The sequence below is a fragment of the Ixodes scapularis genome, unplaced genomic scaffold (genome assembly GCF_016920785.2).
Source record: "Ixodes scapularis isolate PalLabHiFi unplaced genomic scaffold, ASM1692078v2 PGA_scaffold9__187_contigs__length_104089568, whole genome shotgun sequence".
Classification (NCBI taxonomy): Eukaryota; Metazoa; Arthropoda; class Arachnida; order Ixodida; family Ixodidae; genus Ixodes; species Ixodes scapularis.
In genome coordinates, this window is record NW_024609884.1 from 99,108,070 (window position 1) to 99,122,720 (window position 14,651).

At 42.9% G+C, this 14,651-nt stretch overlaps 2 protein-coding genes across 2 annotated transcripts in view; both read left to right on the forward strand.

The window, feature by feature from the left end:
• The window catches only part of LOC8025400 (neuropeptide Y receptor type 2), a 1,264,215-nt gene that overhangs the window by 91,188 nt on the left and 1,158,376 nt on the right, over positions 1–14,651 (forward strand). The gene's annotated exons all lie outside the window — the stretch shown is intronic.
• LOC120846489 lies at positions 9,159–10,827 on the forward strand. Its single transcript, XM_040218246.2, has 2 exons — positions 9,159–9,514; positions 9,827–10,827. Exons 1-2 carry the CDS (start codon positions 9,176–9,178, stop codon positions 10,790–10,792), a joined length of 1,305 nt encoding a protein of 434 aa, XP_040074180.1. The 5' UTR covers positions 9,159–9,175; the 3' UTR covers positions 10,793–10,827.

Sequence of the window (14,651 nt, forward strand, 5' to 3'; positions counted from 1 at the left end):
CGAAAGAATCAGCCTTGTCAAAATATCGAGCCAGGGACCTCTCCATTTGCAGTAGAGCGCTCTACCAACTGACCTAACCAGGAGTTAGACGTGAGTAGAGCAAGCGGGTTTTAACAGCTGCCAAAAGTCTAACACCAACAATTGCATTTTAAGGATATGATGGTAATTATCGTCCGTCTTGTCGAGCTCGCTTGCACCTTTGTGTTAATTGCGTTATCCTCAAACCTGGTTTTCTTATTACCAGGTACAAACCTGGTAATAATAATAAAAAACAAATCAAAGACGGAAATGTGAGCAATGACATAATCACCCAGGCAACTTAAGTGGAAGTAGTAGTTTATGTTTTCTTTAAAGATGAAGAACGGAATTCGCATGGCACTCCCAAAACCTTTCGAGTTCCCTCGGCTGCAAAGCACGGAGAAAACCAACCACGGCCGACAGTAGAAGTATCTTGCCCAATTACGAACCTCAACATAAACTTAGACGAAACATATGTGATGTGCGCAGTGAAAATAAGCAAGGGATACGTTATGCTCTTATCCCAGTGCATATCGCATTTTCTTGCCCACTTATATTGTGAGCTTCATCATTCGCTGAGATTCTTGTTCGACGTGATTGGCTGTATCCATGTTTTGTAGGAAATTGAACTCCCAGCTTTTCCTAAAGCCTGGTATATCTTTCATGAGGAGTGATATTCATAATTTTGTTTGAGTACAGGGGGAGACCGACTGTTACAGATAATGGTGAGAACAGAGGATTACCGAATTGCTAAAGTTGACCAATTAAAACCTGCCAAAAAAAAAAAGCCATCAGTAATCACGCAGTGAAAGACACTGGTGGGTGTCTGAGCAGTTTTTGCTACGATTGGTGGCAGCGAAGGGAAATCTGGGAGCTATCCTCTTGGCAGTCCGGTTTTCCTCAGGGAGTGGTGGATGCTGCTGTGTTGGGTGCTGGAAAGGGATGAGTGGATGCGTAATTGTTGCCTCTCAAACAGCCCCAGTCATTTTCTATGTGTGGGACTCGGTCTACGTCCACCGCGCGGTGTAAGATATCTACAGGTGTCGACAACACGTTCGTCGCACCTGCCAGAAGTCCTCTCCTCGCCTTGGTGGCAAGCGGCGCCACCAGATGGCTCTTCCGTACACGCCTGGCAGCACCTTGTCGCGGGCTTAGTTTCCCATGGTTCTCTGTGGTAGACATGCTTGTTTTAACGTCGTTTTCTGGGTGTCCCACGTCACGTAGAACTTGGTACTGCGCTACGCGCGTTTCTTAGACACAGCTTGGTCACTTACTCTAGTTTGGTCTCTCCACAGTGGCAATAACAGTTTTCTGAACGTGGTGAAGCGGAGAGATCTCTGGCGCGCTGTTCAAGCCAACGTCCTTCAAGATAAAAGCAGACGCTCCGAACGGAAAGGGCGCGCGCCCGGCAGCCAGGGGGACGTGACCCATTTTTGTTATATTTTTTGTCAGGGTCTCCGTCTGGACTTCGGAGATACTGTCGGCCGAGGCCACTCGGGCGCGCGCCAACGGGTCTTTATCTGGTCGGTCGCGTGCAGCGTTCGCCGTGTCGTGCCCTTACCTATGCATGTTATCACCGTGGTCCACCCTTACATCAATATGCTTCCTTGGGTCGCAACTGCAAAGTGGGACATCCCATCAGGCGGAAAAGACGTAAAGGGGAGAGATGGGGAGCTATACCGCCCATATAATTACTCAGCGAACACTAGCACAGCCTGGCGAATGAAGAGCGAAAGAGAGAAACAAGGAGAATAATGCTTGCAACCTAGTGTTGTAGGCGCTACCGAAAAAAAGCAATGTGATAAATTATTCGTTCCTTCCAGATAAAAGGAACACATTACTGACCTCTGTCATCTAAAGATAAAACGAACGCGTTACCGTTACGGTTACCGATAAAAAGTAGCGCATGTTACTTTTGCGTTCATTTTTCTTTATGAAATAAAACGTTTTACTCTTTCGACATTAGACGTATGCATACGCGACCTATTTCAAGAAACATTATGGTCAAGCAGAAATTTAACATAATTGCCTTGTGTTTTTTCCAGTTTTGATTTCGAAGTTATGTGGGATGAGTGCAATAATTAATATTACTTTGCGCATAAAAACAAAAAGCTATTGAAATGCAATTTTTCTGAACATCTCAGAGGAAGATGTGACAATGTGCCACCCGTTTCTCTAAACAATGTTACCCGTTACTCGAAATAGTGAACGTGGCTAGGTTATCTGTTACTCTTTTGAAATATGAAAAGTAGGTTACTAGGTTAGAGAAAAAACTCACGCGTTGCCGGTCACACTGGTAATTCTAACGCGATACCTCATATAGTAGAGCTTCAGCATTGCGTGTAGCAGCAAACGCAACCGTTGTACTTTTGCGTGAGCGTTGCATTCTCCTCGCTGCGCATGCGCGTCGTCGCAATGCTCCAATTCAACACCGTAGTTTTGACTACGCGCACGCGCAGTGTGGAATACGAAATGCAAACACAGACGCACTGTGCTCACTTTCCCCCCTTATGCGCAATACTAAAGCTCACTACTGTCGCAATCTCTTCGAATGTGAAGTAGAAATGTAGTGTAGCCGCCGATAGTGGTAACCAGAACAGCAGTTGTCCTCAAATTGAGGACAGTTCAAGAGGAATGGGTTGCTGTTTTCTAATGAGTTGCGCGTGCTCCAGTTCGCCGTTGAGTGTTCTAAAGGTGTGTTTCCGTCTTGGTGGTTGTTCCTCACTGTGTTGGGCCGTATTCACTGTAGGAGTGTTTGCTGGAAATTTTTACTCAGTCAGAGGTTTCTGATGGCCTGGTGTGATATACCGTCTGCCTCGTGCATTATTCAGCTCACAGAGATGAAACCGTCGTCGGGGCTGTTGCGCATGGCTGCATCGGGGGTAACCCCCAGCTGTGAGTGGTGATCAAGGTGGCTAACTCAGTCATAGATCAGGTTGGAGTAGTCAAAGATTATCTGTGGGAACCAAATGTTTGCTGACAGCCTCGTGATCTTTTGTTTTCGCTGTATTTTTCCAAGCAGTATTGTGTAATTGCGCCTCCTAAATTTTTGCCATATGATCCCACTCCTGTCATCACTGTAGTCCCTCCGCCCGACGATGCGCTGCACCCATCGGAGCTTTACCTTCCAAGGTTTGTCCGGCATAGGCTTGTCTTTTGAGAGCCATATTGCGGCAGAAGATCTCTCAAACGTGGTTTCCTCCAAGGGGGTGGATTGGTGGCCCTCCATGCTCTAGGCCAGGATGGTGCTGTGTCAGCCCGCGCTCTTAAAAGCGGAAGATATTTTGTACAACCCATTGTTACGTTTCGGCCGTGATGGCCGGAGTGACGACACCTTCGTTCTGGCAGGCGACTTTATTTCAGTCCCATCTCAAGCAAAAAGCGCGCCCACGGCCGGTGCCGTGGCACTTTATCGAGTTCGCACCGAAAACTGGGCATGCGCTCCGCCCCGCTTATCATGCCGATAAGATACGTTACACCATATATTGTTGTAGTCGACCTGAGAAAAAAAGAAAAAAAAGCTCTGAAGACGGCTGGGCGATGCCAAGGAACCCGTCAAGGTTATCATATGCTTTCTCGTAAATATTTACGGCTAGTTGGGTGGTGTTAAGCCAAAGGGAATATAGTCATCTCCCCGCGAGTCGAGTTAGGTGCTCAAGGAAAACTTTATACACGGGGTTAAAAAGAAGTAAAGGTAGATAATTTGTTTTTTCTTCCTTCGGTCGGATGAAAGTGCGTGCGCCTGTGATGACCACAAGATCCCAATAGAGCCTATTCAAAAGTCTACGCCAGCAACTCTCCGCCATTGCCGCATGACGTATATACTCCGAGCATGCATTGCACACGAGTATGATGTCAGCGTTCGGCGTGAACTCGGCTGAGCTCGTGTTGGAAAGGATCACTGAGGTAGCGATCGGCAAGTACTCGGACTCAAACACGGGCTTCGTGTTCAAGCAATGGCGACTGCCAGTGTTGCTTGGTTGCCTTTTGAAAAGGGTATATTGTAGATCCTTTGCTAGAGATAGAGAGCTCATTTCTTTTGTGAGTCGATGTCGCATCTACAGGAGGTATGCTTGACGTTAAAGGAATACTAAGATCCCCACCATTGATATATTTTCATTTTCTGAAACGTCAATACACAGTTCCTGCAGATGCCCTAAAACGTTTGAGCATTAGAATCAGCGTATTTGCAATGAAAAGAATATCTTAAAAAGCCTGGTTTGAATGTTTCACCCGCATTTGCGAAGTAACTGGCGAAATGGTGCATTCCATGCCTCTTAGGATGACTTCAAACAAGAAGTGTCGTTTAACTTACTCTCTTTACCTTTCATCGATCACGACAATCACCAGCACTGGCGTCTGCCAACCGCCCAGTCGCGCACCTACTTCGCTGCGCGCTTGCACATGACCTTTCTCATCTTGGAGACGGCCATCATATTCTAGTTTTATTTTCTTTTTAACCTTGTTCTACTTAGTGGGTGCCAGGAGCTTTTTAAATAGGCAAATGGGGTAATCACTTGTTGCAGAATTTCGTAAACGACGCAGAGAATATCCAAAACTACATGATCCCACAACAAATGCCCTCACAAAATTCCAAAACATATTCGGCATAAAAAAGAAGAAAAAGTAATAGTCAGCACTTCCGACATTCCCATTGTCCTCATCCTCGTCAACATTCTTAGCAGAGCCAGCGAGCACTGCGATGTTTACAAGAATAATATAAAACGGAGCTGTTTTTTCTGCCCTTCTTCCAGCAGAATTAATCAAAATCCGATAGCATTGAAACGTAGTCAGTGAGGTTTTATTGCGCAAATTGAATTAAGAGACTCAGCCCTTGGTCTTAGGAGAACGTATCTGCCCTAATCTCTGCCTTTATCCAAACACTGTTCTCTATTTTCCTTCGTCTCATTGGCAAGACGAACACGCTAAGGCCCAGTTGGCAGCCGCTTCTGTTCGGCGATTTGCTCTTCAGTTCACTTTTCTTTTTTTCGTGAAATGGATTGTTAAGACAATCAGATTACTTCCAACAAGCGTATGTCTCCCATTATAGGATGTATGAATGGATGGATGATATACCCTTCGTGTCAGGTGGTAGCTTGCGCCACCTAGACTAGAAACATTTACACTCCGTTTTATAATTGGCTATAACCTTTCATTTAATAAAAACTTCCGCAACATGCTCAAGGCGAACTAAGACTTTCGTTTCTCGTTAAATCATTAACCCTACCAATTTTGATAATTATCAGGCTGCTCTGGACCTTCTCCTCCCATCTTCTAACCACTTTTTGTGGTTGTATTTCTATGTTATTCCGTTTTTCATCCGTGCCAGCAAAACGCGGTGCTCCGGCCTAATCAGTTACCCTTCAGGAAGGGCAAAGCGAAACCCACGTCACAAAACGAACTGAGTGAGGCTACGTACAAAGTACAACCACCTTTCGGTTTAGACAAAAAAAAAAAAAAAAAAAAAAAAAAAAAAAAAAAAACTTCTAAACAGTTAAAGGGATACTTCAACGAAATTTGAAATATTCCCGTCGTGTTCAAAAATAGGTTGAATATGATCCACAATATCCGTAAATGACAATCGCACGCTTGTATTTTGATGCTGGTGGCTGTATTTTTCGTTATAAACGGCCCACTCTGGCAAGCGCTCGGAGAAGGCCCAGCTTAGAGCACGTGACATCCAACGCAATCGTGACGTAGGTCGTCTCAAGACGAGCAAAGCTACGGCGAGGCTGACGTCGAGAAGATGGCCTAGTCGTTCCAGCCACCGAAGCGGCTGCTTTTGTACGAATTTTGAGTGACGGGTTAATCTTCTATAATCTTCTAGGGGGACAATAGCGACTTCTACGACACACAAAAGGGATTCTCGGGAAGAGGGGAGTTCCTCCTTCCCCCCTTCTCTCGTCGTGGCCGGAGACGAGACAACCTCCGTCATTAGCTGTCAAGGTTCCTAGACGGGTATTACGACCGAGGCGTTAGCGACATCCACCAGGTGCTCTTTGCTAATCGTTTAATTCGTTTTAAAATTCCTTTTCGAGACTTTTTTAACAAGATATTGGTATGTTCCATGTGATACTGCTCTTTTGAACACATATAGACCAAAAAATGAGCGCCGAAATTTCGTTGTAGTATCCCTTTAAAGCTCACAAAAATATACAATCATTTTTAACTACGACACACACACACTCACACACAGTGATACATATTCAGCAGTCCCGAACCACTGAAAGTAAAAGACACTTTGTCATAGACCATCTAGAAAAATACAAATAACTTCAGGTATTGCTCAATGAGTGAACAATTATCTAAAGGAACACGAGAAAATATAAATAGGAAATGGAAAATAAATTCAACTATTGTAAAAGACAAAATACTGAGAAATTATAAAAGAACCGACGTGGGGAGGGGTATATAGAAGGGTGTGGTAGTGCTTGGTTGATGGGTTTTGTGCATGAGCACAGATGTTCAATCAAGGTTGGAAATTGAACAATGGGGCGCGTGGGTAGTTTGGCACTGGAAGGTATGAGAACACGCTAAATGAGAATGTTTAGAGGGACAAGGGCTGCTCGTACTCAGTGACCAAAGAGGTAATTAAAATAAAAGTTGAACAAGGTTAACAACTTCCAAACTATATGATCCACTGTCTCGCTATCACTATAACTCACGGCACACGTGTGCAGTCTTGTACACGTTACTAAAAAAAAGTAATCGATTACAATTTCTATTACTCTTGGCTAAAAAGTATTGGATTAGATTACTTGATTACTCGACGGCAAAAGTAATTGGACATTACTTAAAGAAGTAATCGTTACTTTCCCGATTACTTTATTGTGTAAATACACATATTTAGCGCTCATACCAATGAACTACTTCCAACCTATATTTCACATTTGCACAAGTATTGAAGAAGAAAAACTGGCTCCCTCTTCGTGGTCGTTGCACCTTCACAATGCGGACACAAGCATAGAATTCGTTTGAAGACGTTTAATGATTTGGGCGTTCGCCAGTGTGTGTGTGTTTGTGTGTGTGGGGGGGGGGGGGGGGGGGGGCGAGCGGAGTGGGTTCTAGACAGTGTTGTACACGTTCCTCAAAAAAAGGAACGAAAGCTCGTTCCTCGTTCCTTCTGATTTTTGGAACGCGTTCCCGTTACAAGTTCCATATGGGAAAAAGGAACTCGTTCCCGTTACAGTTTAAAAAATGGAACGCATCGTTACATATACGTTACATTTGTATTTTCTTCCTGATTACCATACGTAGTTAAATCAAGAAGAGTTTTTTTATCTATCCCATTAGTATTCACTATACGAGTTTGTATGTCGTGATAGAAGGGCACCAGGAGAAGAAAACACGCGGAAGCAGGGTTTCATTTGTTGATATATTCATGTTAGAAATCTCAGCTATTAACCATGTCCATGTTTTTAGTGCACAATAGAGACGAGCCGAATGTACTTTGACCCAAGATTGCACGAGCGTTTTATAACAACCTCACACGTTTCTTTCAATTAACAATGTCCCGTGTTAGAACTTAACAACAGTTGCTTCTCAATGTTGCTGTCCGCAAGACGAGCAAGTGAAGGAGAGGGTAGGGCTTTTGGAAAGTCAGTCTTGAAAGCTACAATTGCTTTTTGTGAAGGTTAGATTTGTCGTTCAGTTTGAAGGTGGGGGACAAGAGAAGGAATAAAGGTTTTTTTTTTTTGTATCTTTTAAGTGACCAAAGTTGAGGATACAAGGGTGAGTTGATATCTGTCAATCTGTGATCTTGTTGTAATAATAGGTCTTGTTATTTAAGTTAGAAAATGGCTGTAGTCGGAATAACATTTCTGGGTGTATGACGATTTGTGGAACCAAAGAAAGTAGCTGAGTTTGAAACAACCCTCTTTCTTTGTCTTATCCTACGACTAAACGTTTCGCTTTGTGTACCGCAGTTTCGGGCACTCAAAAAATAATCAATGCTTACCAGCTCTCCTGCACCCAAAACTGTTAGCAAGTGAGGACCACAAAAAATAATCCCTAAGATTAGTGGAAAAAAAGGTAACGAGATCCTGCACTTTGTAAAGATACTTTTTTTGTACTTTCATACTTTCCCTGTTAGAAATAAAATAAAAATTACTCCACTGGACGAAAAAAAGAAGCGCCGTTACTCTTTCCGTTCCAGCAAAAATGTAACGCGTTCCCGTTCCAGTTCCAGCGATGCAAAATGGAACGGCGGCGTTCCTTCTAAAAGGAACGCGTTCCAGGAACGCCGTTCCTTGGAACGCCGTTCAGTACAAGACTGGTTCTACATCTTGTTAAGCTTGAGCAAGGGTTGTCGCTCAAAGTTTGCGTCGCTCATTTTATTATTCACATGTGGATGAGCTCGCATGTTATACACAAGAGCAGCAGCTCCAGGATTTGAAACGGATCATGTGTAGTATTCATTAGCGGAAGAGATCGCCCCGACCACTTCTCAACTCGAAACATTGCTTGTCACAAAGACCACGAGGGGAAATGGGGAAATATTTTAACTGCCTTTGTTATATTTTGCATCCGCTTTAGGCATTCTTCGGTTCTGGTTCTCCTACGGGCTGCGAGTAGGTGCCCTAAGCAGGATTTTTTTTTTTTTATTTCTGTGTATGTGTGCGTGAGGGGGCTAGTTTGAACGAAGGACTCACAAAGCTACATTCTGCTTCCTCAAACTTTGCCCTGAGTGGCCTTTGTCACGCACTGAGGCTTCCCACTCCCAGTCCCAGCTCGAAAAAAAAAAAACAAAACAAAAAAAAACCGGACATTTCGCAGAAACTACTTAGAAAGAGATTAAGCTCGTTTCCTACAGCTCCGCAAAAATCTTTCTTTTTTCCGTTAAAAAAAAAAGAGCAAATTTTATTTTTGTCATTTTATAAAAAAAAGGGGTGTGCCGGGGGGGGGGGGGGGTCCCGTGGACAAATTGTAACGGTTAGAAGTAATTTTATTACTTCAAAAAGTAATCAGATTACTTTTTCGATTACTGCCTAATAAAATTAATCAACTTATTACAAAATTACTCCAAAAAGTAATCGATTACAAGTAATTTGATTACTTGTAATGCGTACGGTACAAGTCTGCACGTGTGTCTGTTTAAAAAAAAGAGCCTTCTATGTCGTTGTCCTTAACACAGAGTGGGCATGGAAACAGCTTAGGAATGCATCGTTCTAACGCTGTGTGCATCCTTGTGCAGATACTGGCATCGCTGTTCTTCCTGCGGCGCTGGTCACCGTTACTTCAACCAGTCATCGTCACCCCGTCAGCAAATAATCAAGTGTTGCTTGGCTTTCCGGACAACATCGTCGGCGGGCCCTTCGGTGCTCCCGCGGATTGGCCGCAACCGCAGCGTGTCTTCACTCCGTTCGAGAGGGTTTACGCATCGACATCGACATCGTCACTCACGGATGGCCTGGCTTTAAAACCGTGGAGCGCCCTTGGATGCTTCAGTGGGCATGGAAACAGCTTAGGAATGCATCGTTCTAACGCTGTGTGCATCCTTGTGCAGATACTGGCATCGCTGTTCTTCCTGCGGCGCTGGTCACCGTTACTTCAACCAGTCATCGTCACCCCGTCAGCAAATAATCAAGTGTTGCTTGGCTTTCCGGACAACATCGTCGGCGGGCCCTTCGGTGCTCCCGCGGATTGGCCGCAACCGCAGCGTGTCTTCACTCCGTTCGAGAGGGTTTACGCATCGACATCGACATCGTCACTCACGGATGGCCTGGCTTTAAAACCGTGGAGCGCCCTTGGATGCTTCAGTGGGCATGGAAACAGCTTAGGAATGCATCGTTCTAACGCTGTGTGCATCCTTGTGCAGGTTGGTTCCGTTCCATCACTACACGCTAAGAAAACTAACAACCATTGCCTTTTGCTGTTTCCGTGCCCAAGTGTTTTTTTCGCATTACTTCTGGAGTGTCTCGACGTTTTGAGGTCACTGTTATTACTCTCTGGCGACGTAGAGCTTAACCCCGGCCCCATGACTGTAGCTCAAGCGACGCAACTAGATGATGTATGCAAGCTGCTGCAAGACCTTAATGCTCGTGCCATAAAGTCACAGGAGGGGCAGAGCAGTTTAATAAAAACCGTGGAAGAAATAAAAAAAAACCAGCAATCCATTGAAGCAAAAATTAACGAATTTGGAAGTCGACTCCTCCTTGTTGAAAGTAAGATTTCTGCGCTTGAAATAGTCGACCACGACTTTCAAGAGATGCAGGGCGTCGCAGAAGCTTTGCAGAACAATAACGTTAACTTACTCGAGCGTCTTAATGAACTTGAAGATCGTTCAAGACGTGATAACCTCATTATTCATGGTCTTCCCGATGTTGCGTCAGAAACATGGGCGGAAAGTGAAACAAAAGTTCTCGAGCTTATTTCCCGTTCCCTTCAGCTCCAGGTTACCCCAGATTGCATTGAGCGCGCACATCGAATCGGCTCCTTCAATCCTACCAGATGTCGCCCGCTAGTTATAAAGTTTTCTTCCTTTAAGGTCAAGGACAAGGTACTTTTCTCGCGACTAAAATTAAAAGGAAGCACGACGTATATCACCGAAGATTTTTCTCCAGCTACTCGAATTGCCAGAAAAAAACTAATTGAATTTGGTAAAGCTACGAATTGCATATATCAGCTGCGGTATAACAAGCTGCATGTCAACAAAAAGTGCTACATGTACAACGCGACTACTGATAATGTTTTTGAGTTCGGTTCCGCCCCCGATGTGCGCGCGAGAGATAACACAGAGATTGTTCCAACTAACCTAACATCTGCATCATCATAACGAGTTGCGAGGGGTGAGGGTCGTACTGATAAAAACAAACATTTGTCAGTACTTTTTTGTAATATAAGGAGTGTGTTGCGTCATAGGGATGACTTGTGCTCTGCTATAGACTCATCCAGTGCTGATATTGTGGTTTTAACCGAAACGTGGCTTTCCTCTTCTGTTAAAAATTCCGAAATATTTTGTTGTGAAAAAAGTTTCAAGGTTTATCGTTGCGATAGAGGTGAAAGGACTGGTGGCGGTGTGTTAATCGCAATTGCAAGTCATATTGAATCGTTTTGCGTGCGCCTGAATAGCGATTTGGAAATAACATGGGTTTGTTTGCATTTGAATAACCAGAAACTTATTTTGGGTGTATGCTATCGCCCGCCATCTAACAATCATTCCTTCGTTACCAGTCTTCATGACGCAATAAACTCATTAATAATACGCTTTCCTTCCGTTCCGATCATTCTTTTAGGTGACTTCAACTACCCAAATATAGTCTGGACTGGCTTGCATGCTTACAGTCACCCATTTTCATCAGACGCGACTGACTTCATAAACATGTGTAGCGATTTCAGCTTCAGTCAATTGATGACTCTTCCTACTAGAATTACCCATACAACAGCCAACATATTGGATCTAATTTTAACAACGTCATCTTCTTTAATATCTTCAATTAGCACCATGCAGGGCATAAGTGATCATTCATTAATACATTTTGTCATCGATGTTCCTGTTAGAAATGCTCCAAAGATTCAGAAAAAAATACGCGACTATGCTAAAGGTAACTTCGAGGCCATTAACAGTGAACTTTCTTTTTTTCTTGATGATTACTTGCCGCTCTTTTCGGAACGCTCAATTCAGGAAAATTGGGATTTATTTAAAACGCAGGTTGTGCATCTTACTAATACATATATACCTTTGCGCAATATTTCCGTTAACCCGCAATCACCATGGTTTAACACCACATTAAAAAGGCTTTCTAACAAGAAAAAACAAAAATTTCGAGCAGCTAAATTTTCAAATGTTGATTCTAAATGGTCTGCATACCATATTGCAGCCAATAATTATAAAAGTGCTATTGAAAATGCGAAGGCTACTTATTTTAATGTAACTCTACCATCACTTTTAACAAGCAACCCAAAGCAGTTTTGGAATGTAATTAATCGAAATGAAAAATCGTCAATATCATTGTTTAGTTCCTCTGGAAATGCTGTGCCTTTTAGTGAGTGTGCCCTTGTTTTGAACTCCGCCTTTGTGGCTTCATTTTCAGACGTTAACGTGTCATCTTTACCTCCATTTCAACATACTGGATTTGTTCCTATGTACCCGGTCGCTATTGATGCTTGTGGAATTGTTAATGTAATCGATAATTTAAAAATATCGTGTTCCGCGGGAGTAGATGATATTAATTCAAAATTCCTAAAAAGTACCAAAGAATATTCTTCAATAATACTTTCTAAACTATTTAATCAGTCTCTTAATTGTGGGTATTTGCCGGACGACTGGAAGGTGGGAAAGGTGGTGCCGATACACAAAACGGGTGATCAACATTCTCCTTCTAATTACCGTCCCATATCGCTAACAAGCATCCCATGCAAAATTCTTGAGCACGTCATTTTTTCACATTTAGTAAACTTTTTGGAGTCTAATAACTTCTTTTCTCCCGCCCAACACGGTTTTCGTAAGTCATTTTCGTGTGAAACCCAGCTACTAACCTTCACTAACGACCTTCACCTTATTCTTGATCGAAGTTCCCAAGCTGACTGCATATTCCTCGATTTCGCTAAAGCATTTGATAAGGTATCACATAGTCTACTACTTCATAAGCTAAGCAAACTCAGCATTGATTCCGCTACACTATCTTGGATTCACGCCTTCCTAACTAACCGGTCTCAGTTTGTATTTGCGAATGACACGTCTTCTCCTTCAGCTTCTGTGACGTCCGGAGTGCCGCAGGGGTCTGTACTGGGTCCTCTTCTTTTCCTTATATATGTCAATGACTTACCCTCCTGTGTTTCATCTTCGATTAGCTTGTTTGCTGACGACTGTGTTATATATCGTGAAGTGACTAACAAATCCGATGTTTCTTCTCTTCAGTGTGACCTTGACCGTGTATCTGAATGGTGTGACTTATGGCATATGCAGCTTAACACTAACAAATGTAAGGTAATAAGGGTTTCTCGGCTTCAGAGTGATGTCTCTTGTTATTACCTAAACCACACTCCTTTACAACAAGTAACAACCTACAAATATTTGGGGGTTCATATTTCATCCAATCTGTCCTGGGAAACTCATATTCAATACGTAACAAGTAACGCCAATCGTATGCTGGGTTTCATAAAACGAAATTTTTCAGCAGCTCCCTTATCACTTAAACTACTTCTTTACAAAACACTTGTTCGCACCAAACTAGAATATGCCTCTTCAATTTGGGACCCCGGTACTGACGTATTAACATCTGCAGTTGAAGCAATTCAAAATAGATCCGCCCGATTCATACTTACTAATTATCACCGCACTGCCAGCGTAACATCCATGAAATCAAGTTTGAACCTGCCTAATCTTGCATCGCGTAGAGAAGTTTTTCGTTTGTGCCTGTTTCACAAAATCTACTACCACAATCATACTTTGCGTGACAAGTTATTAGCACCTCCTTTTTACATATCACAGCGTCTTGATCACCGACACAAGATGGGCGTACCTTCATGTAACACTACTACTTTTCACAATTCATTCATACCCCGAACTACAGTGTTGTGGAACCACCTTCCAGCGTCTGTGGTATCAATATCTGACAGCGTTGCTTTCAAAAATTGCCTTAACAATGTTCACATTTCAGCGTTTCACTAATATGTACATATTGTTTTACATTCATAGGTTGTTATTCATTGTATGTTGTTGAATTCTATTGATGTAACCCGCTCCCCTCTGTAATGCCTTCGGGCCTTGAGGGAACTTTTAAATAAATAAATAAATAAATAAACACTCCCACTCCTTGCCTCAAACAGTGAAGAGCTCCCTCAGTGCATTGTAGAACGCCCGTTCCTTTCTTATGTACTGTTCCTGTTACCTGTATTGCTAAATTTGATTTCTCTTGCATGTTTCCCTCCCACACTTTCTTTATGCACCTTTCACTCCATTTTTGACTGAACTACTTTGCTCAGTCTTATTACTAGTTTCCATATATTCAAAAACCAGCTTTCCGGTTCGGTTCGTTGATTTTCTGTATACATATTTTTATGCATAATTTTGCGTATAATTTCCGTGTCCACCGCATATCCTTCACTTCACTTAACATTTGTTCAGCTTTAAATTTGCTAATTGCCTCTTTGCTCAGGAAGCATGATCAGCCCATGTCCCTCTGTACATTCTCATCTAGTGTGTTCCCACACGTTTCAGTGCCAAACTACCCACGCGCTCCTTTGTTGAATTTCCAATCTTGATCGAACATTTGTTTTAATGCACAGAACTTCGTTCAGGCACTACCACTCCTTCCCATATACCACTCACCAGTAATATCTGTTGTATGTTCTGAGTGATTTGCGTTTCGTAATACCTGTATTTATTTTACATTTCCTGTTATATTTTCTTCGTGCTACTCTAAATATTTGTTCACGTATTGAGCAATACCTGCAGTTGTTTGTATTTTTCTACATGGTCTATCACAGAGTGTTGTTAACTTCGAGGGATTCAGGTTGGCTGAATATGTCTCAATGTGTGTGTGTGTCCGCGTCGTAGCTCAGAAGCTGGTATATTTTTGTGACCCCTAGCTGTCTACAAGGATTGTTTTTGTCTAACCCGAAAGGTGGTTGTGATTTGTAAGTGACCTCACTCAGTTTGTTTTGTGACATGGGTGAGGGTTTTGCGCGCT